Below are 24,110 nucleotides of genomic sequence, written 5' to 3'. Positions count from 1 at the left end.
GCTGCAGGAGCTTCCTGCAGTCAAGCGGAAGCTGCATCGGACATTCAGCTTCTGAAAAACATTCACAAACTGGAACACTTACTTCCGGGTTTGTGGCGTTTGGGAACCGATTTGTTCAGGAGCCAAGCCGTTTGACTACAAAGTACCACTGTACATTCGCATGATTTAGAACAGGCACCCCCAAACTTTGGCACTCCAGATGTTTTGGACTACAATTCCCACCATCCCTGACTACTGGTCCTGTTAGCTAGGGATCATGGGAGTTGTAGGCCAAAACATCTGGAGGGCCACAGTTTGGGGATGCCTGATTTAGAATATGGTAAAAAAAAAAAAAAACGGGCAACAAGTTTTAGCTCCAGGACTGTCCCCTAAAATTCCGATAAAGCATCGTCCTCTATTTCAAAATAAAAACAGATTATATAATGTGAATATTGCAAGGACACCATTTATATTATCTGAAAGATTATTATAGGAAAGGACAAGTTCTTACAGCAGCAAAAATGAAAGTCCATTTAGAGAACAATTAAATTTCATGGCTGTTAGAGTATCAGTGGAGATCAGCTCTTACAAATACACAAATTAAGCAGAGGTCGGATGCCCATTTGTCATGGATGCTGCAGTTGAGATTCCTGCATTGCAGGGGGTTGGAGTAGATGACCCTTGGGGTCCCTTCCAACTCTACAACCTATGTCTCTATGACTTCTTACAGATGTTTCGCAAACTGAAGCGGCTTTCATGGGGTAAGGCGATCTCGCAGGTAAACTGGTCCCATATTGTTAAGTAGGGCAATGGCCCTGCATAAAACGGTTTGGAGGACACACACACACACACCCCAAAAAATCACCCAGCCGCTCACCTGGCAAGTCTCGCAGAGGCCCCCTTCGAAGAGGGGGTGGGTGGTCACCGGAGTCTTCTTCCCACATGACAAGCAGCTGTCTGTTCAACGAGCGAAGGACAGGTCAGTAGTGTTTTAATAAGCACTCCTTAGGGTGCATCTGATATAAGGCAAAATGGTCCCAGCGTTCAGTCTGGAGAGACTCTATGAATCCCGGTAGAGAGCAAGGAGCTACAGATGCAATGGTCTCATGCGGCATTGATTGATTTCTATACTGCTTAATATGTTACAAATATCTCTAAGCAGAGTGCAGAAAACTGAAGCAACAGCAGGCCTTCCAACTCTATAATTCTATGATTCTAAATAAAATATTTCAAAATACAGTTAACATATAAAAACATTGCATTGATACAAAGTTAATAACATATATAAATTGATTATCAATTCATTTTCCAATATCAATTCGCCCTCCCTCTCAGCCTCCGGGTTCTCACCCAGCATCCAAACAAGCTCCTCTCACCCAGATAAGTCTCACAATGGGAAGAGTTCCTGAAACAGAGGAAATCTCCCTAGCCTCCGACTCTAGACCTGTTTTTCATGTAGGGTTGCAATACGTCCGGAATTTCCCTGACATAACCAGAATATGGCAGTGGGTAACAGTGTCCAGATCGAAATCACTAAAAATGTCCGGAAAATTCCCATGCTGGAAGTCTAGATGTTGGCGAATTTGCTTAAAAGTTGCTCAAAAACAAAAAGCTCAACAAATTTGTGTCCAGGTCTTCGCTTTTTGAAATAAAGCAACCCTATTTTCATGGGCAACTGAAGGTGGATCCTCCTTCCTCTTCCACAAATTTATCCAAAAATAAATTTTAAAAAATCCTTAGCACCTCCTCAGAGACCAACTAAGTTTGTCATTGGTATGAGCTTTCGTGTGCATGCACACTTCTTCAGATACTTCTTCAGTGTGCATGCACCCGAAAGCTAATAATAATAATAATAATAATAATAATAATAATTTATTATTTATACCCCGCTCATCTGGCTGGGTTTCCCCAGCCACTCTGGGTGGCTTCCAACAGAAAAATGAAATAAAATAATCGATTAAACATTAAAAGCCTCCCTAAACAGGGCTGCCTTCAGATGTCTTCTAAAAAGCTGGTAGCTGTTTTTCTCTTTGACATCTGATGGGAGGGCATTCCACAGGGTGGGTGCCACCACAAAGAAGGCCCTCTGCCTGGTTCCCTGCAACTTGGCTTCTCGCAGCGAGGGAACCGCCAAAAGGCCCTCGGTGCTGGACCTCAGTGTCCGGGCAGAACGATGGAGGTGGAGACGCTCCTTCAGGTATACTGGACCAAGGCCATTTAGGGCTTTAAAGGTCAGCGCCAACACTTTGAACTGTGCTCGGAAACAGTACTGGGAGCCAATGTAGGTCTTTCAGGACCGGTGTTGTGTGGTTTTGGCGGCTGCTCCCAGTCACCAGTCTAGCTGCCGCATTCTGGATTAGTTGTAGTTTCCGGGTCACCTTCAAAGGTAGCCCCACGTAGAGCGCATTGCCGTAGTTCAAGAAAGAGATAACTAGAGCATGCACCACTCTGGAGAGACAGTCCACGGGCAGGTAGGGTCTCAGCCTGTGTACCAGATGGAGCTGATAAACAGCTGCCCTGGATACAAAATTAACCAGCGCCTCCATGGACAGCTGTGAGTCCAAAATGACTCCCAGGCTGCGCACCTGGTCCTTCAGGGGCACAGTTACCCCATTCAGGACCAGGGAGTCTTCCACACCCGCCCGCCTCCTGTCCCCCACAAACAGTACTTCTGTCTTGTCAGGATTCAGCCTCCATCTGTTAGCCGCCCTTTGTTTCGACTATGTCAGACCAACACGGCTACCTAGCTATAACTATAAATTTATCCAAGCCTCTTTTAAAGTCATCCAGGTTGGTGGCCATCCCTGCCTCCTGCGGGAGGGAGTTCCACAGTTTACCTAGGCACTGTGTGGTCAGCATCAGCAACCCGAATATTATTCCTTTCCATCTGCTCCTGACACATCCACAACTACGTGGGCGAGTCTCAAATCTGCCCTGGGAGTATCTGCAGGCGGGGGGTGGGGGTGGTCTTGTGGGCCTGAATCAGGCAATGTTTTGATGCTGAAAATGCTCTTTACCTTCCAAGCTCTTCTTGTTGTGCCTGACTTCAGAAGCCATCGACTCTGGAAATAAAGCGGCAACAACGAGTTAGCGAGCAAAGTGCCTCCCCTTGGAGAGGCCAGAAGACAAACCCACAGGCAGCAACTCTGCCTCCTTGGAAAAGTTTCAGAGTTGTAAGAAGAGCCGGCTTTATACGTTCTGTAGGATTAAATGGCACATAGACACTCCATATCCCCGCCTACTGGCATCAGGCAGGAACCTGGACGGTACTCTTTTCGACACCTACTAAGAACTTTGTTTATTATTATTTTTGAATATATTTATTCAAATTTTTTACAACCAACCAGGGATACAAACAAACCAAAACAATACACAACAAAAAAAATACATACAAAAACATGAAAAAAGAAAAAAGAAAAAAGAAAAAAAGTACAAAAAACTAAAAATTCTTACATTGAGAACCATTGTTACTAATCTATCGACTTCCTCCTTCCACCTCCTACTGTGATTCTTTAAAAATTCTTATTTAGTAAATTCTAAATCTTATGAAAAATCAAATATTACTTCATTATTGCCATATTGCTATATCTTTTATATCTTATCCTTATAAACACAATTCAATTCTTACCTACTAAGAACTTTGTTTAGACACTCCGACCCAGATATGCAGAACACTGACATCGCTTTTAATCTTTTAATCTACGTCTAGCTTATCACTTATTGTAATTATGACCTGAATGCTGTTTTTACTTTTGTTTTATTCCTTTTGTAAACCACTATGAGTTCGTTTGTTTCTTTGCAATCGAGTGATATACAGTATAAAATTTATGAAATAATTCTTTTTTTAAAAAAAAAATCTCCCTGCACATAGAACACTAGCATGTCAGGGATTTTAGCCTTATATACTTTTATTATGTGCAGTAAGGGTTGTTGTTGTTTCAATAAAATTGTACCTCTGCAGGTGCCTCTCCTTCCCTCCCTCCCTCCCTCCCCACACCCCAACCCCTTTCCGGCCCCAATCCTACCTCTGCTCTGGTTCTCCTCCCCCTGCTCCTTGTTGCTCCCAGTGGAGACATTAGTCTTGAGCCGCTTGGGAGGGGGGGCAGGTTCAGGGGAAGGCAGTTCAGGAGCGGCAGGTTCTTCGGAGCTCCTCTGGCTTGGGAGACTGTTGTCTGCAGAGAAAGGACAGCCGGCTTTAGTCGGGACGGACGTCATTTTTCGTGGGCAGAAAGGGGAAAGGTTTGTGGGCAGGTTGGGGGTCCTGGAGTGGGGGTTCCGCCATCCCCACAAGGAGCTGCAGGGGCCTTCTTCAAAGATTGCATCCTGCACAGGGAAAGCTAGTAGGAATGTCAAGCCTATGCTGAAGACAAGGCGGTCAGGGTCCCTGCCAAATATTCAAGCCGTGAATCCCATAATTCTGCACTGTGAACAAATCTGGAGAATTTGTGTGTAACAGCTCTCTGAGTCAGGTCCCCCAGGCTCCCACTGCCCTCCTTGCTGGGTTTCCTCGCACAAGCCCCCCTGGCCAGCTCCTTACCTGAGGTCTTGGGGGGCTTCAGACCTTTCCCTCCGGTGGGCTTGAAGCCATTCATGGCCCATTCCACCATGGGCTTCAGCTTGTCTTCGAGAGAATCCCCCGGGGCGCTCGAGAACGACTTGCCTGCTCGGCTGCTTGCGACCTGCCAGGAGGAAGAGGAGAAGGCCTTACGGAGGTGTCGCGGAGCAGGTGGGCATCCTGGGTTATGCTGGCTAAATTCTCGCTCCTGGCTGCTTCACGGCAGAGCGGGATGCGCAAAGCTCCTTGCAGCTCCTACCTGATATAGGTTAGGACCTATAAAGTCCCATATGCCTTGGGCCCTGGCTACCCAAAAATGTTGGTTGGCATCCGTCTGTCCCAGGAGACAATGGAGTGCACCTGCAGTGGTGTCAGCAATACTGAAGTGGCCTCTCCAGGGCACAAGCCTGGCCAGGGTGTGTGCAAGTCCTGGGCTGTGTCGTCCCCCGTCCCCCCTGCTGGTGAGGGTCCAAAGGAAAGCAGAGCAAGATGTTTGGTGCCAACTTGGCTGCAGGAATTGCCGGAAGGAGGCAGACAAGGCTTGGGGACACTCCTGAGCCTTTTCTGCTCCCAAAGATGTCCTGAAAGGCAGCGGGTAATCTCTCCCTATAACACTGGTTCCCAAAGTTGGGGGGTATTGCCACCTGGGCAGCAGCAGCAGGATTCCCTCAGGGCGTGTTAAGAGGCATGGGGGGTGGCAGGGGGCTCTGGAGGTATGAATCACTCTCACAGAATCTTGGGAGTTGGAGACCATCCCCAATGGTTCATCTAGTCCAGTGGTTTCCAACCTTTTTTTGGCCATGCCCCACCTAAGGTAAAGGTAAAGGGACCCCTGACCATTAGGTCCAGTCGTGACCGACTCTGGGGTTGCGCGCTCATCTCGCATTATTGGCCGAGGGAGCCGGTGTACAGCTTCCAGGTCATGTGGCCAGCATGACAAAGCCGCTTCTGGCAAACCAGAGCAGCACATGGAAACGCCGTTTACCTTCCCGCTGTAGCGGTTCCTATTTATCTACTTGCATTTTGACGTGCTTTCGAACTGCTAGGTTGGCAGGAGCTGGGACCAAGCAACGGGAGCTCACCCTGTTGCAGGGATTCGAACCGCCGACCTTCTGATCAGCAAGTCCTAGGCTCAGTGGTTTAACCCACAGCACCACCTGGGTCCCTAAGCATCCCTAAGATGCCCCACCGAAGCATCTCTAAAATCCTGATGACACCCCCCCCCCCCGGTGACATATACTTCTTATAATTATTCAAAAAGTGAGCTTCTATTCACGTGGAGGAAGCCTAAAAGGCCATTCACTGTTACTAACTCATTCTCGAATTGCCCCCCTTGAAAATCAAATTGACCCCCTGTGGGGTGTGTGCCCCACTTTGGGAACCACAGTTCTAATAATAATAATAATAATAATAATAATAATAATAATAAATTTTTATTTATACCCTGCCCTCCCCAGTCAGAACCGGGCTCAGGGCGGCTCACACCAAAAAAATTACGATAAAACATAAAAAGCAATGAATTAAAATACAGATTAAAATTTAAAATGCAGCCTCATTTTGCGAAGTCACATTCAAGCCATGAGGGAGGAAAAACACAGGGGTCAGACTAAGTCCAACCCAAAGGCCAGGCGGAACAGCTCTGTCTTGCAGGCCCTTCGGAAAGGTGACAAATCCCGCAGGGCCCTGGTCTCCTGTGAAAGAGCGTTCCACCAAGTTGGGGACAATACTGAAAAGGCCCTGGCCCTAGTAGAGGCCAATCTAGCCACCTTATGGCTCGGGATCTCCAGAATATTGTTGTTTGTGGACCTTAAGGTCCTCCGCGGGGCATACCAGGAGAGACGGTCCCGTAGATACGAGGGTCCCAAGTCCTACCCTAGGCAATTCAGGAATCACAGCTACACCACAGACCCTCAGGATGCTTTTACCCTCATCCTTAGAAGACAGACGGGAGGTCCATTAAATAAAGGTGGAGACTAGGACCCTCACATTTTTCCCTTGAGAAGGTGTATTGTAAGGTTATTGCCACGGCTCCCTCCTCTGGGAGGAATCGTGCCAGGCCCTGCTAGCCAGGCTCCCCATCTCTCCGCCTGACCCTTACCTCCAAGACGTGAAGGATGGCTTGCCGGTACGAAACCAACTTGTGGAACGTGGTGGAGTTGAAATGCTCCTGGAACGCCAACAGCCCCACCAGCTTGTCTACCGAGACCTGCGGTGGAAACGCCAAAGCTCAGCCATGGGAACAAGAGGGCTTTCCCCCCATTGTCAGGACAGGGCCACGGGGCTGCTTTGAGGAACATCACCCACCCACCGCCCCCTGCAAAACTCCTCAAAAGGAGGGAGAGGGGGTGGTGGGCTGGGAGGCAGCTACATCGGGAGACCCAGGCGGGAGAAAGCGGCTGCGCTAGTACAACTCCCGCATCCTGCAGACTGCCGTATTTAGAGGGAGTTCACTGTGAGCTTGGCATCCTATAGCATGGCCTAAATGCTCAGCATCGCCAGGGGCACATCTGCCATTGTTCCCCCCCCCCAACACTTGGAAGAGGCGAGTAGCCACTCTGAGAAGTGCAAAAGGCGGTCTACAAATACTCCTTGTGTCTTTTCCCAATGTCTGAATGGCTCAACTCCAGGAAACTCGTTTCAAGAAAGGCTAAGAAATGTAGCTCTGGGAAGGACACACAAACACACACCCCAGTTCGTATCTGGATTTGAGGACTGAAAAAAACATTGGTTTACAGAAGATGGAATGGTTCGATGTAAATGAGTGTACAGAAAACTGGAATCTGAAGAAGTGTGCATGCACACGAAAGCTCATACCAATGACAAACTTAGTTGGTCTCTAAGGTGCTACTAGAAGGATTTTTTTTATTTTGTTTAGAAAACTGGAAGTCTTTTTAATCTTTCTTTAATCTTCTCTCTCTTCTTTCCCTTTTTCTTTCTTCCTTTATTCCCCATTTTGCTTATTTCTGCCTCTGTTCCTTTTTACACTCTTTCATTTCAGTGTATTATAAAAAAAAATTACTTTGTTTTGGGTATGGACTTTTGTATATCTTTAGACAGATATAGAGAGAGAGAGAAACGCAAACATACACACACGTGTATATATACAGCGGTACCTCTACTTACGAATTTAATGCATTCCGAACGCACATTTGTAAGTTAAAAAAAATTGTAAGTAGAATCCCATAGAAATGCATTGGGAGAAAAAATTCGTAAGTCGAAGCAACCCTATCTAAAAATTCGTAAGTAGAAAAAATCCTATCTAAACCGCATCCAAGATGGCGGACGGAGCTCCATTTGTAAGTAGAAAAATTCGTAAGTAGAGTTATTCGTAAGTAGAGGTACCGCTGTACTAGACGAGTGCGGATGATGGGACGAGATACCAAGTGCCCCTCCAGCATCCATCGTTCGCCCTCCCCCCCTCCTTTCCCCTCACCTCCGAAAACTTTCCATCACCAAACCACTGGACCCAACGTATCCCGGGGGCCGCCTTGCGGTTGAATGTGGCCCTCCACGACACGACGATGGCGGGCCACCAAACAAAGCCCCTGATCTTCCCCCACACGAGCTCGCCGATTCGAAAACCCTTGCCGTCCTGGAAAAAGACCAAACGAGATTGAAGGTAAGCAAGCAGAAAGAAGCAGGCTGCTAACGGGGGGTGTTCCAGGGAGCCCCCGTGGCCTGTCAGTGGCTCTTGAATCAGTGGCTCCATGAAGCCCCCCCCCCAGGGTCACCAACGGTTGCCATCTTCTGCTGCCTCTGGACTTCCCATCAGCAATTTTGGGACAGGCAAGACGCTGAACTAAGCATGCCTTTGGCCTGAAGCAAGAGGGTCCTTTTAAGGTTGGCAAGCGGCTTTCAGGAAAAGGCTGGGACGTTGGCATCTATCTCAAGAGACACCGGAGTGTGCCTCCTCTGGTGAAGTCAAACTGCTGCCTCCTGCATTGGTTAAGTGAGATGGGGGAGGGGGCAGAGAGAAGCCTGGCAAGTGTGTATGGAAGTCCTGGGCTGCCCAGGTGACAAGACACCCCCCCCCCCTCTCAGCCTCGCTGACGTGGTCCAAAGGAAGGCAGAGCAAGACGTTTGGCACCAACTCAGCTGAAGGAGGCGCAGGAGAAGCTTTCCACAAATCGCAGAATTGATCACAACTGTCACAGTGGGGTGGTGGCTACTCTAGAGTAACGACTCCTCACAGCTCTGCATTTTATCCTTTTATTGGTGCAGTCTATTTACAGTGCTAAAACAGTGCTACCGTGTTTCTCATATTATAAGACACGTCTTATATTTATTTTTTCCTCAAAAAAACACACTATGGCTTATTTTCAAGGGATGTCTTATTTTTTTTCCTCCTCCTCCTGCCGCGGCCGGCATTGCTGCTGCCCCTATCACTATGTCTTATTTTCGGGGTATGGCTTATATTCCTTGAATGCTTAAAAATCCTGCTATGGCTTATTTTATGGGCATGTCTTAAAATATGAGAAACAGGGTATATACAGGAGGGCAGTACATGTTGTCAGTCTGGCGCAGAACCTCCGAATGGAGATTCCCGCGTCTTTCTCCAGCAAAGTAGCCTGGGAATACTAAATCTCCTCCCTCTGCGCTTCTTACGTAATTCCGGGGTCGCCGGGATCAGTCTTCCCGCGGTTTCCCTGCTTCCCCCTTCCGTTCCCAAGCGGCGCCGTGGCTCAGCTATCCTGCCTGAGCCCGGGCTCCTACTTCCTGATTCCCCGCTCGAAACATCCCCCTCCCCGCTCCCACTTCCGCTGGGCGATGAGCTCGTGTTCAAGATGGGAGGGGGCTGTCTATAGCTCCTGTCCCTCACAACAACCATATTCATAATAATAGTAATAATATTTTATTATTTATACCCCACCCATCTGGTTGGGTTTTCCCCAGCCACTCTGGGCGGCTTCCAACAAAAATATTAAAAATACATTGGTCTGTTAAACATTAAAAGCTTCCCTAAACCATTTAGCCAACAAAACGCTCCTCCCTTTTTGAAATCCGGCTGCTGTACATTTAACCTGCTGCCCTATGGTCGTTTTGCTTCGCTGTCGCCGTCTTTTGAATCCGCTACCCACCCCTGAGAGCACTTGGGCAACAGCGAGGGTCTCCAGCGCAGTTACTCTCCCTGCTCAGTTTCTCCTCCCACTGGTCACCTGCTTCAACAGGCCCAAACATGGGCACCAACCCTGTGCTTTATGTTCTAAACTGAGGCGCAAAGAGGCAGCGCCTTTCCCTCCATTGATGGCCCTTTCTATCTCCGTTTTCAGACACGGCAGCCATTTTGTGCGATGACACGTCCCCCGCGGCAGCCATTTTATGACTGGCGCCCAATGCACTCTCAAGATCCCAGGTGTGGCCCTTGGCCCCCAAAAAGTTTGGAGACCCCCGAGCTAGAGACTGGGATCAAAGCCCTTTTGATAATAATAAAAACAAACTAAAAAATATAGTATAGGGCAGTCTATAAATTCAATCAATCAATAAAATGAATGAATGAATTAAAAAATAGTCACACAAGCGAAATCCATTGGCAATGCTTTGTCCCAAAATCAGGGCCGGGAAATCCCCAAAAAGAGGTCATGGGGTGTGGTGGTTAGAGTTCCAGGCTAGAACCCAGGAAAGACCAGGGTTCGAATCCCCACTCGGCAAACGTGAAGCTCACTGTGTGGTTTTGGGGGCCAGTCGCTCCCTCTCAGCCTAGCCTACCCCACAGGGCTGTTGTGGGGGTTGAGCTGCAGAGCAACGTAAACCGCTTTCATCACCATGGAGGAAAAAAAGTGGGATATCTCCAATTCTATGATTCTATAAATGCAATGCATAAATGAAAATAATGCAGAGGGGGTTTTAGTCATCATACTATAATTCCCCCCCCAAAAAATAATAATCTATGTGTTCTTCTCCAAAATGCAAGCCCTTCCCCTCCTCGGACCAAGCTCCCCTTCTTCTGACCACCCTGGGCTTCAGAGCTGCGCAGCCTGCAGCTGACTCCTGCTGCCCAGCCCCTTGTGAAGCTTCAGCCAGGTAGCCACGTCAGCCCACTCCCCACCAGGCAAAAGCGGCCCCCACCTGGTATTCCTCTGTATCTCTCGGGGTCCCTGTCAAGAGGCAGCCATTTGGTACCCCCCCAATATTGCTGCTGCTGCTGCTGCCACCGCCGCTGCTCTGGCTGGACTGCACCAAGTTCTCCTCTGAGTAGTCCACTTGGGCGACTGCAGAGATTCTCCTGGAAAACTGGTAGAGAGGAAGAAAAGAGCGGAGCTTCTTTAGAAGAGAGACGGATGACGGCGCAGGATTTCTGCTAGGCTCGTTTTCAGCGAGGCCAGTGTCACATGTGCAAAAAGACCTGACCCCCCCCCAAAACCGGTAAGAACCATTTAAGGAGGGACCAGATGGCTAGATGCTAAAGGGGCAAACAACTCTGCGTAAGGTGCAAGGAGGGTTCTAATATGTGCGGTAAAGAAAAAGTGGGTTGAGTAAGTGTTTTCTAAGGACTGTGGTTTTGTGAGAGAGCGGGGTGCTGGGATGGTTGGATAGAGGGTGAACCGCTAAGATGATGTCTCTTTGTCCATATAGTGTGGATCCTGGCGGAAATGCTCAAAGGCCTGGAAACGATGTCTTATGAGGAACGGCTTAGGGAGCTGGGTATGTTTAGCCTGGAGAAGAGAAGGTTAAGGGGTGATATGATAGCCATGTTCAAATATATGAAAGGACTAGTGGTTTTCAGCCCGTTCAATAACGGGCGCTAGAACATCCTGGAGTTCGGAGAGGCGCTTGTGCAGCGCTTCTCCGAACCCTGGGACCTGTCCTTGCTGTTGGCGGCAGGGGGACAGAAACGGAGGAGGAGAAAGCGCTGCGTTCTCCTCCTCCGTTCCTCTCCCGCAGCCGCCGACAGCAAGCAGACATCCCAGGGTTCGGAGAAGCGCTTGCGCAGCGCTTCTCCGAACCCTGGGACCTGTCCTTGCTGTTGGCGGCAGGGGGACAGAAACGGAGGAGGAGAAAGCGCTGCGTTCTCCTCCTCCGTTCCTCTCCCGCAGCCGCCGACAGCAAGCAGACATCCCAGGGTTCGGAGAAGCGCTTGCGCAGCGCTTCTCCGAACCCTGGGACCTGTCCTTGCTGTTGGCGGCAGGGGGACAGGAACGGAGGAGGAGAAAGCACTGCGTTCTCCTCCTCCGTTCCTCTCCCCCAGCTGCCGACAGGAAGGACGCGCACACTCTCCCCCCCCCTGCCTCCTCCAACCGCCGCTCCTCACGGCCAGGGAGGGTTGTGAGGAGGCCTTCACCGGCCTCCACCCTCGCTTCCCTGACGTGCCCTGCAGTGAGGCGGTGTCCGGCAGGAGCGGCGGTTGGAGGAGGCAGGGGGGGGGAGAGTGCGCGCGCGCAGTCTCTGCTGTCCAATCCCTGTATCCCTGGGGCACATGCGCAGTGACCCAGGGACACACGGGACAGCTTGGACGCAGGGACATCTTGGACATTATTATATAGGATGTCATATTGAGGAGGGAGAAAGATTGTTTTCTGCTGCTCCAGAGAAGCGGACACAGAGCAATGGATTCAAGCTACAAGAAAGAAGATTCCACCTGAACATTGGGAAGAACTTCCTGACAGTAAGAGCTGTTCGGCAGTGGAATTTGCTACCAAGGAGTGTGGTGGAGTCTCCTTCTTTGGAGGTCTTTAAGCAGAGGCTTGACAGGCATATGTCAAGAATGCTTTGATGGTGTTTCCTGCTTGGCAGGGGGTTGGACTGGATGACCCTTGTGGTCTCTTCCAACTCTATGATTCTATTATTCTATGCTCTCGCAAACTCTTTGGACTCTGTCCAGTTACGAGTTATGAAACGAAGCCTGAGCAACGGGGAATTTTGTGTGAGCCTCTGTCCTTGAACCCTCAAGGGGAATTTCCCCTCGCAATGTTCACGAGGTGGGGAGCATCACAACGAAATGCGTCACCCGTGCGTATTGTGGCCCAGAAAGCAGGGCTGAAAGCTACCTGGTGTGTCCAAGCCACTTCCCTGCTCATGAGGACTAGTGTAATGGGTTTGTGATGTACACACACCACCTGGGATGGAGGATGATGGGCTGGTTTGACTTCTCTTGGAGGTCTTTAAGCTAGAGGATTGACAGGCATATGTCAAGAATGCTTTGATGGTGTTTCCTGCTTGGCAGGGGGTTGGACTGGATGGCCCTTGTGGTCTCTTCCAACTCTACGATTCTATGATTCCCGCAATTTGGCGGTTCAAAGGATTGTCATTCAGCTATGCTCCCCCATCTACTAAAGCAGGGGATGAAATCTGGGGTGCAACAGCAGACGAGGAGGACTGGCAATGGGGTCATTTTCCAGATCACAAGTTGACCAGCTCCACTACCTCCCTGAGAAGGCCCAGTCTACAGACTACAATATCCTTAGAACACCACAGACAGACAGACAGACAGACAGACAGACAGACACTGCAACCCAAGCCTCACCCTGATTTTGTGTCTCTCCTTGAAGTTCTCCACGCTCTCCACTTCGTCTTTCACATTCTTCTCCTGCGCAGCGGGTCCGGCCTGGAAGACGATGCGGGGAGGGGGCTTCTGCCGCAAACTGTTCTCCCAGCCAGCGGATCCGCGCCTCCGTACCTGGGAACCGAAAAGGATTGGTGTCGCTCACTGCCTGGGTTTGTCAGGGGCAGGCGAGACAGAGAAAGGTTACAGCCTGCCCTCGTTTCACTGGGGAAGGATCGAGGGGTGACATGATCCTTCCATCAAAGCTGGTACAGCAATGGAAATTCAGGGGCAGAGCGATGGCCACCAATTTAGACAGCTTGAAAAGAGGATTCGTGGAAGGCAAAGCTTTCAAGGGCTATTAGCCGCAATGTCTATGTTGAGCCTCCATTTCTGGAGTCAGCATGCCTTTGAGGTGGCTGGAAATCCAAAGGGGGGGGGGAGAGCATCGCCTGCCCCACTCAGGCCTTGGTTATGGCTGCCCCAGATAATTTACACCACTGGTTCCCAAAGGGGACGTTGGGATAAGCTGGGGGATGCTAAGAGGCAAGGGGGCAGCAGGAGGGCATTGGAGGTGTCAATGACTATCACGCTTTGATGAAAAATCCCTGCATTGCGAGGGGTCAGACTAGATGATCCTCGTGGTCCCTTCCAACCCTACAAGTCCAAACTGATCAGTTTTGTTGAATTCATTAAACTGAACAGTTTTAATGGACCCTTAAATGAATGTGCAATCAATTGTTACTGCACTGAATTTTATTGTGCTACTGTTTTCCTTATACTGGGTTGTGCAACCCCCTGCTCTGAGTCATGCTTTCTATAAGGGAGGGTGGGGGAACAGGGGGTGAGTTTATGGAACCAAAAGACAGGTGGCCCACAAACGGCTGGTTTGCATTACTGATAAATTGTATTTATCACTGATAAATGTGATGTGACGTTCAGGGTTTGGAAAAAAAGAACTCACCTCCTCCTGGGCTTCTTTGGGGACCTCCTCATCCTGTTCCTTCCACTTCGTCTTGCGAGGCACTTTCCCTGCGTCATCGGCATCTGCACAGCGGGGAAACGTGGCCTCGATTCAGCTTCCTCCCATTTGTGCCAAGCCACTGGGGAACCCCCCCACCCCAGAACTTGCTCACCTAATAGTTTATCCATAGGCAGCTTAAAGGTAAACTTCAAGGCAAGTAAACTTTCCTCCAGACCCCAGTTTTGCCTTCTTTGCTGCCGCCCATTGGAAGAGTTATTATTTATTGCATTTACATCCCACCATTGATGGGACATCCCATTACACGGATGGTTCTCCCCTCATGAAAACTCTGAAGTGGGTTAGGTTCAGAGGCAATGACTGGCTCCCAGGGTCCCCCCAGGCACTTCCTTCAGGCACCCAAACCCTAGTCTACTCCAGATCTTAGTTCTCAAAGCTGATGCCCAAAGCTGTGCTGGAGAACTGATGGGTCATCGCTCAACGCAGCCAGCAACCACCCTCAACCTACCCATGCCATAGCTGCCAAGTTATCCCTTTTTTAAAGGGATTTTCCCTTATGCTGAATAGGCTTCCTCGCGAGAAAAGGGAAAACTTGGCAGCTATGACCCATGCCCAGTCAACTCCTTCATCTGCCCTGAACAAAGGAGGGCAGACCAAGGAGTTTGGAGGCTGCCAATGGGCACCTTTGATCCCAACCTGCTGGCAAGGACCTTGCAGTTCCACGACTCCCCATCTTGCTATTCCAACCTCACACGCTCCAGGAAGTAGACATGGACCACTCCTGCCTTCCTCTGAAGGAGAAGCTCCTTGTTTGGCCAAGCAGCTTGCGGTCCCACTGGAGGCCACCCCAGACCTCAGGGTGCCCTCAGTGCCACCTGGCCAGCTGGCCCCCAAAACCAAAGCATCACCCCTACACTGCTGGCCACCGGCAGTGTTGGAAACTCACGATATATAAACCAGGCACCAAATGTCTCCTTACAAGGTTACAGTCGGCAACATGGAATGCCTAGTTGACAACTGAGGGCTCTAAAGTCTTGTTTTTCAAATGATGGACTGACAGGGATTGATTCTCATTTAAACATCTGGCTAGTTCATATGGCTACCTAGAGCAGGGTCCCCGGGGACCAGATGCGGCCCAATCACCTCCTAAATCCGGCCCTCGGGCGGTCCGGGAATCAGCATGTTTTTACATGAGCAGAATGTGTCCTTTTATTTAAAATGCATCTCTGAGTTATTTGTGGGGCCTGCCTGGTGTTTTTACATGAGTAGAATGTGTCCTTTTATTTAAAATGCATCTCTGGGTTATTTGTGGGGCATAGGAATTCGTTCATATTTTTTTTCAAAATATAGTCCGGCCCCCCCCACAAGATCTGAGGGACAGTGGACCGGCCCCCTGCTGAAAAAGTTTGCTGACCCCTGACCTAGAGCTACGGTAGGTTACGAGCTTTGAGAACTTAAAAGAAGAAAAGCCACTTCATCCAGGGACAGTCCACATACATATATGGGCCTATTCCCACCTCTTTTTCTTAATGGCAAAACAGGCCATTCATAATTCACAACACACCATTCACCAGTATTGTTCATAACTGTGAGCCAGGCAGTAGGGTGGGCTAAGCAAGGACAAGCGACAAGAGTTAACTATAATATCGTTCACTGCTCCTGCTCATGCTAAACAGAAGAGCATTTTGGTTCCCGAAATTCATTCTGATTGTGCAGATAAAATACAGTGGTACCTTGGAACTCGAAAGGCTCTGTTCTTGAACGTTTCGGCTCCAGAATGCTCCGGTTTTCGAACGTTCATCAGAACACGAACGTCCGACGTGGCTTCCGCTGTGCAAAAATCTAGCTGTCGGCCAATCTAGCTGATAGAATTCTACGGGATGTGGCATTAAACATTCCAGATCCAAGGATGCCCAGGTTTGTGCTGGTGGCGGGCTTAGGCATCACAACACCACCGCTGCCACCCTGGAGCCATTTCAGTGCCCTCTATTTTTAGTGCCCTTCTGAGACGCAGGAGCTTCAGCCAGGACCCAACCGCTGCCCATCGGCTGGCACCAAGCCTAGCTCCACAGTCCGCTTGGGATCTAAGCCGGGGTGCAAAACCACCAGCCTCTGTGAGTGAACAGGAGGCAGACTCCCAAGGATACCTGCATTCTTCTTCTTCCCTTTGACTTTCAAGGTAGACTCAGCCTTGGCCTTGGCTGGGTCTCCGCAGCTTCCATTGACCAAGACCAGGTTCTCCTCCTCGCTGTCCATCGTCCACTGGACCACCTTCTCCTTCTTCATGTTAACCTGCAGGATGGGAGGCACAGGTGCTTTAGTTGAGATACCTGCACTGCAGGGGGTTGGACTAGATGGCCCCTGGGGGTACCATCCAACTCTGTGGCCACAGGAGCAGCAGATAGGGCTGCCAAACGTCTGGATTTTCCTGGACATTGCCAGGATTTCGAAGGCAGGGGGAATTTCCGAAATGTGGCGCTTTGCCCTGGACCTTAGGAAAGTCAATCAAAAAATCTTGTTTCTGGCAAAATAAACTAAGAGATTATGTAGAATTGGCAAGACTATCAGCAAGGCTACGAGGTGTTACAGAGGAAATTTTTGCCAGAGAGTGGAATATATACAGAGTCTATGTCAAAGAACATTGTCAAAATATCAGTCCGTTGGCAGGTCTTGATTGAGCTTCTGTGTGTAAACAGAACAACTTGAAAAATCTTTAAGTAAGTTAAATAATAGGGTGAAAGCAAAGTTAAGTGCGTATTTAAGGAATTTGACTCAAAACACAATGGGAAGATTGGAGGTCATGTTAAATTGAATTTCAGAATGATATAAAAAAACAAGTATCAACCAAGGAATGAATGAATGTTTATTTTTATTTTGATAGCAAACTTTATTGATCATTTCTGTTGTACAGTTTTCAAAACCAATAAAGCCAAAAAAAAAAAAACCTTGTTTCTTTGGCGATCTGGTAAAACACAAAACAAAACGGACCCCAATTATTCAGTTTTCATTTATTTTTATTTAGTTCCGTGCTTACCAAATCTTCCAAATGCGAGTCACCCAAGCAGTTGGGGGGGGGTGTTTGAGGGAAGACTGCAGCCCCCTTGAGAACAGGCACAGTCTCTATTTCCAGGGAAAGATGGTCCTTTGGTTGCATTTATATGCCGCAGGGTGAAGAACAAGCAACCGTGGAATAGCATTGTCTTGTGGAAAGATTTCCCAGTTTTTTTTTAAAAAAATCATTGTCACTTAAATATGCATCCAGCTCTAAATATTTCAGCATCTGGACATGAGGAGAGTGGAACCCCTTTCCACACAAAGGAATAAGAAAACACAGGCTGGCTTTTCTCAGCCTTCCTCTACTGAGGCTTCTCTCCTTAATCCTTTGATGTGCATCTTGCTCTGTATCCACCGAACCCCCTTTAGATCTGCTTTGTTTTCTTTTCATTACCTACCAGGCATTCATCTCCCATCTGCTCAATACGGAGCATTGTGTTGCATTGTATCGTTATTAGAGAAATGAAAAGGTGTGTGCCGTTTATTTTAGTCTTCCCTATACTGTAGCTTGTTTGTACAAAACAGGCTGGCATTCACAGTTTGTTCTTCTGAATAAATGAAAAATATCTAACCCCAAAATTAAACTGAGACTTTTCTAGGGTAAACTTGTAATCATAGGCAAAACAGTGTTTTTTTTTGCAAACGACTCATTCTCAATCTAAAATCACATGTAAAAAAAAGTCATTGGTGTTCAAAATAACCTATGTTTGCTACACAACCTGACTACAGTATACCTCTTCTCTTGATTTTAATGTATCTACGTGGTGCTTATAGTCTGTCTGTCTGTAGGTTGCTTTGGGATAAAGCAACTGACAAATTTAACAAATAAATAAACTCAGTGGCTTTGAACCTGGGTTTCTGCCCAGGGCGACACTCTAACCACTATCCCACATTGTCCTTCCACAGCTCCCACCCAACATTACCGAATAAGAACCACCCAAATATTTAGGTGGCCCTAAAGTGTGTTGCTGCCCAAGGCAAAAGGTGGGGTGGCACCCCTTCCCCATCATCACAGAATTGTAGAGCTTGAAGGGCACCCAAGAGTCATCTAGACCAACCCCCAGCAACGCACAAACTGGACTAGCGCTGGTGATGGAATGGCCAGAGCAGGATGGCGGGGGGGGCCTCCAAAGGAGCTACTGCCCACCCTACCCCACCCCCAGCACCTTCTGCCAGATGTTGCACCATCCAGATGTTTCTGGACTTCACTGTCGACTGCATTTTATTTATGTTTTTTCATCTCATTTTTATACCGTTCCACATAACATCCCAGATCCATTCGCAAGATATATAAACTACAAAATAAACGAAACTAAAACGAAACAGACTGAAACCAACAGCAGCCGAAAAATACTTCTGGCAGACTGTTCCCTAAATAAAGTCGTACTCTGTCTCACAAAGACCCAAGTCTCTGGCCACTTGGCATGCTGGCTGGGACTGAGGGAAGCAGACATCCAACCACCTCAGGTCAGGCACTCGTTTTCGAGTAATATACTGTATTTTAAAGGTTACGAAGTAATTCAGCTGGGTCTTCCATCGCTCATTTTCACAAGTTCCTCATTCTTTCTCCAAACATGACATACACACATACCATACTGGCATATTTTCTGAACCTTTTTTTAAAAAAAATTATTTAAAAAGTGGTCCTCAGCCGAACTGGTGCACATCCACACAAGCCTTTTTGCTCCAGACAGAGCGAAGTGAGAAAAGCCAAAGGAAAGATTTGCAACTGGAATAATGACAAACGATGTCCTCTCCCTCTCTGAGCTAAGCCAACGGCTTAATTTATCAAAGTCCAAGGCGACTTGACCTTCCAATGCAATTGTTTTACGTGGGTAGATGTAAAGAGGCCCTTTGGAAGGAGTGATGAAATAGATTTTCATTTACAAGGCCAGGGTTAAGTGCGACTCAAGGACCTGCAACGGTCTTGCTGAAAAAGACAAAGGCGGCATTTATGTGTCCGTTTATTCCATTTTCACGGTGTCCCCCTAACTGTTAAATTCCACATTATATCTGAGCTTCCACACGATGCAAAAACCACTTCCAGGAACTGAGCGCAATGCGGCATCCGCACAGTTTATTTCTGCATTATACGTGGGCTTTTGAGCATCATAAAACCCACTTCCGAAAACAGAGTGGAATAGAGCCATTTCAGCACTTATTTCCGTGTTTACTTGCTTCCAGGGAAAAAAATCAATTTGCAAGTTGAGATTCCTACATTGCAAGGGGTCCCTTCAACCCTACAATTCTATGATTCTATGAACACCTGAAGGCCCACAGCTTCCACACACCTGCTATACAGACTCTTGATTAGTCACAAAAAGAAATTGCCACCCACCAACCCAGGCACTGCGCATGTCAGGGCCGTCTTGAGCAGATCGCGCGCCCTGGTGCTGAGGGGCGGAGATCGCTCCGCCGCCCGCCCCGCCCTCGCAGGGCGCAATTGGTTTCCGCACGCCTTCGCCGCGCGGCGCCCTCCTTGCCAGGCCGGCGCCCTCCTTGCCAGGCCGGCGCCCAGCTTACCAGCCCCCCGCCATGGTGCACTGCGCCACCGTGGGTCTATGTAGAGCCGGCCCTGGCGCATGTGCACGGCATGAGTTTGATGTGGCTGCATCTAACACAACTTGTGGCAGACTTGCTGGGGGCGTTGGGTGTGTGTGTGTGTGGAATTGGCCAACATCACCAGGGCTGATCTCTAGACAAAGGTCTTGTGTTGGAAGAAGACTCCGAAAGCCAGCAATGCGCTGTTTGGGAACAGGTGCTTGGCTCCAACCTGAGCCTGGGATGGGCCATGAAAAACACTGTGATTCTATTTAATGAATGCCCTGTGGAGCACAGATGACAACCAGCAGAAACAAAGGGCCTTTTTTGGAGCGGCTGTCTGTGATTGTAGCATTAAGCACATAGGAACATTAAGCAGAGCCGGCTCGATCAGGACAGAGGCCCGTCTACTCCAGCATCCTGTTCCCACAGTGGCCAACCAGATGCCCATTATAGGAAACCCACAAGCAGAATCTGAACACCAGAGTCCTCTCCCTCCCTGTGGTTTCCAGCAACTGGGATTCAAAGCATTGCTGCCTCCAGCTGTGGGGACAGAGCAGAACCACTGTGGCTAGTAGCCATCGATAGACAGTCCTCTCCTCCTCCGCTGTTTTGTCCAATCCTCTTTTAAAGACATCTAAGTTGGTGGTCCTCACTGCCTCCTGTGGCAGGGGGTTCCGCAGTCTAACTATATGCTGCATGTATTAATCAACAACCTCAGATATGCAGATGACACAACCTTGATGGCAGAAAGTGAGGAGGAATTAAAGAACCTTTTAATGAGGGTGAAAGAGGAGAGCGCAAAATATGGTCTGAAGCTCAACATCAAAAAAACCAAGATCATGGCCACTGGTCCCATCACCTCCTGGCAAATAGAAGGGGAAGAAATGGAGGCAGTGAAAGATTTTACTTTCTTGGGCTCCTTGATCACTGCAGATGGTGACAGCAGTCACGAAATTAAAAGACGCCTGCTTCTTGGGAGAAAAGCAATGACAAACCTAGACAGCATCTTAAAAAGCAGAGACATCACCTTGCCGACAAAGGTCCATATAGTTAAAGCTATGGTTTTCCCAGTAGTGATGTATGGAAGTGAGAGCTGGACCATAAAGAAGGCTGATCGCCGAAGAATTGATGCTTTTGAATTCTGGTGCTGGAGGAGACTCTTGAGAGTCCCATGGACTGCAAGAAGATCAAACCTATCCATTCTGAAGGAGATCAGCCCTGAGTGCTCCCTGGAAGGACAGATCGTGAAACTGAGGCTCCAATACTTTGGCCACCTCATGAGAAGAGAAGACTCCCTGGAAAAGACCCTGATGTTGGGAAAGATGGAGGGCACAAGGAGAAGGGGACGACAGAGGATGAGATGGTTGGACAGTGTTCTCAAAGCTACGAATATGAGTTTGACCAAAGTGCGGGAGGCAGTGGAAGACAGGAGTGCCTGGCGTGCTATGGTCCATGGGGTCACGAAGAGTCAGACACGACTAAACAACTAATCAACAACAACAATTAATCCTTTCAGTTCCTTTCCTCTCCCACCTCATCTGACAAATCAAAACTCTTCTGTTTCAGTGTATCTGAAGAAGTGTGCATGCACCTGAAAGGCAAGCTCATACCTATGACAAACTTAGTTGGTCTCTGAGGTGCTATTGGAAGGAATTTCTTTATTTTGTTTCGACTACGGCAGACCAACACGGCTACCTGTAACCAAAACTCTTGTGCACTTAAAAAAACAACGCCACCAGGACCTATTGCAGCAGCTTTCGGGCCCATTAGACTCCAAATTCCAGCATGTCGGGGGTGTCTCATTCTGTCCTTAGAGATGACAAAAAATGGGGAAAGAACCCAAGAAACTGGTGGGGGTAGAATATCGCCCGTTTTAGTAATGCCGAACTCACTTCAGCCACAACAGGCCTTCCTCGGGGGCAATTGTGTTTCCTTGTGGACAATTCAAAAACATCCATTTTGAAACACCCAAGTTCATTTTTCAGGGCGCGTCCTCAGGAGTTCTGCCTACAGTGCTTTCAAATATGTTTTCAGTTGTCCCCGTGGAAAGCCTGTTTTGGCAGAAATGTGTTGGGAATTAATAAACAATGCAAGATGAACTTTAACAGTGCAAGATGAATTTTAACAAGGAGAAATGTAAAGTACTACACTTGGGCAAAAAAAATGAAAGGCACGAATACAGGATGGGTGACACCTGGCTTGAGAGCAGTACATGTGAAAAGGATCTAGGAGTCTTGGTAGACCACAAACTTGACATGAGTCAGCAGTGTGATGCAGCAGCTAAAAAAGCCAATGCAATTCTGGGCTGCATCAATAGGAGTATAGCATCTAGATCAAGGGAAGTAATAGTACCACTGTATTCTGCTCTGGTCAGACCTCACCTGGAGTACTGTGTCCACTTCTGGGCACCACAGTTCAAGAAGGATACAGACAAGCTGGAATGTGTCCAGAAGAGGGCAAACAAAATGGTCAAAGGCCTAGAAACGATGCCTTATGAGGAACGGCTTAGGGAGCTGGGTATGTTTAGCCTGGAGAAGAGAAGATTAAGGGATGATATGATAGCCATGTTCAAATATATAAAAGGATGTCATATAGAGGAGGGAGAAAGGTTGTTTTCTGCTGCTCCAGAGAAGCGGACACGAAGCAATGGATTCAAACTACAAGAAAAAAGATTCCACCTAAACATTAGGAAGAACTTCCTGACAGTAAGAGCTGTTCGGCAGTGGAATTTGCTACCAAGGAGTGTGGTGGAGTCTCCTTCTTTGGAGGTCTTTAAGCAGAGGCTTGACAGGCATATGTCAATAATGCTTTGATGGTGTTTCCTGCTTGGCAGGGGGTTGGACTGGATGGCCCTTGTGGTCTCTTCCAACTCTATGATTCTATGATTCAATACTCTTTATTCAGCACCTTGATACAGGTTCCCCCTTTTTGGTCTTCCTCACTGGATGCCTCCCATTTCTGCGTTTTGTGTGCAACCTTGAAAACGCCAGAATTTCCCCACAAATGCTTATTAGGCTCTGACCGCCATCTCTGGAGCTCTTCACTCTCTGCAACAAAGGGAAGGCGGGAAGGAAGCAGGCATTTGTGTCCTGGGTAGAGTAAACCTGCCAGCCAGCAGCTGCTTACCAAAATCTCATTGATCCTACACGTCTGCTCCCAAACCCAAGACACAATGTGGGAGGAAGCTGCCTGGGCATGCGGGACCCCACCCTGTAACACACAGACCCGCCTGTAAATCAGGCAGAAACCGTCTCAAAGGGGCTTTCCTCCAGAGAGAGATGCCTCGTGTGGAATGCAAGGACCAGGGCTCAGCCCCTGGACCCAACTCTGTTTTCAGTTCCAGGGCTCAGCCAAATCATGTGTGAAGTGCTGGTTGTGGAAGAGACTATCCCTGACCATGTGCAGACCACTCCCCCCCCCCAGGGAGAAAACACAAAGCCCTGGATTGTGTGTCCCATGAAAAATGTAAAGAATTAAAGAAAGGCTACTATGTTTCGAAAAGGAGCTGCTTCCTGCAAACTCTGCATGATTTCCTGCTCAGTTTTTTCTCCTCCCGTTTAGCCTCCTTTGCAGAGCAGATAATTCTGCTACACTCTCTGCCTTTTGCTCCTGAGGCAATTGAAGCACGTGGCTTTAGAGGAGGCTGTAGGCAGGGACTCCATGGTTCCGTTCAGAACATGATTACAGTATTATTAATTTCATCTCTATACCACTTTATCTGTTTAAGAACAACACCTCAAAACGGAGTACAACCTACATTAAAACATCAAATAAAGCTATCCAGAATAAAACACTACAGAAGAAAGTCAAAAATAAAGTATACGTTCAAAGCAACATAATTAACAGGAAACCGAAATATTATCTTAAAGATTCCAAAATCAAACAGTTGCCTTAGCCCAGGCATCCCCAAATTTCAGCCCTCCAGATGTTTTGGACTACAATTCCCATCATCCCTGACCACTGGTCCTGTTAGCTAGGGATCATGGGAGTTGTAGGCCAAAACATCTGGAGGGTTGCAGTTTGGGGATGCCTGCCTTAGCCCAATAGTTCAAGTGTAGATGACAGAGGACGAGATGGTTGGACAGTGTTCTCGAAGCTACGAACATGAATTTGACCAAACTGCGGGAGGCAGTGCAAGACAGGAGTGCCTGGCGTGCTTTGGTCCATGGGGTCATGAAGAGTCGGACACGACTAAACGACTAAACAACAACAACAGATGACAGATACAAGGCAGCAGGTAGAGGGGTGGTCTGGCCTGCCCAACACCCAAATTGCCCAATTCACACATGCACATCCCTCGAGTTCTTCACTCAGCAGCTGCTGGGCAAACATGTGGATGGAAAACACGGTTCTGCCTGGGATGCTCCCTAGCGGGCGCTGCAACCACAATAAAGCAAGTACACCTGTGTGTACCGACCTATTGACTGGAATGGGTGTGTAGCAAAGTCTTCATTTTATCTTTTTGTGAAAATCTATTGTATCCTACCCCACCCCCAAACCCTGGAACAGGTGCAGGC

General features: G+C 48.4%; 1 protein-coding gene across 1 annotated transcript in view; it reads right to left on the bottom strand.

Moving 5' to 3' along the window:
• DNMT3B (DNA methyltransferase 3 beta) overlaps positions 1–24,110 on the bottom strand; it is a 55,210-nt gene that overhangs the window by 17,844 nt on the left and 13,256 nt on the right. Inside the window, exons 2-11 of the mRNA XM_035122933.3 lie at positions 16,143–16,287; positions 13,978–14,060; positions 12,996–13,148; positions 10,601–10,765; positions 7,968–8,126; positions 6,633–6,740; positions 4,517–4,658; positions 4,005–4,151; positions 2,997–3,041; positions 857–936 (exon numbers count right to left, since the gene is read on the bottom strand). Of these exons, the coding sequence (XP_034978824.1) occupies positions 857–936; positions 2,997–3,041; positions 4,005–4,151; positions 4,517–4,658; positions 6,633–6,740; positions 7,968–8,126; positions 10,601–10,765; positions 12,996–13,148; positions 13,978–14,060; positions 16,143–16,281 (1,221 nt within the window). The 5' untranslated portion in view covers positions 16,282–16,287. The remainder of the gene's footprint in view (positions 1–856; positions 937–2,996; positions 3,042–4,004; positions 4,152–4,516; positions 4,659–6,632; positions 6,741–7,967; positions 8,127–10,600; positions 10,766–12,995; positions 13,149–13,977; positions 14,061–16,142; positions 16,288–24,110) is intronic.

Source organism: Zootoca vivipara, chromosome 7 (assembly GCF_965207765.1).
Source record: "Zootoca vivipara chromosome 7, rZooViv2.hap1.1, whole genome shotgun sequence".
Lineage (NCBI taxonomy): Eukaryota > Metazoa > Chordata > Lepidosauria > Squamata > Lacertidae > Zootoca > Zootoca vivipara.
Note: the sequence above shows the minus strand (reverse complement) of the source record. Positions and strands in the feature narration are given on the sequence as shown.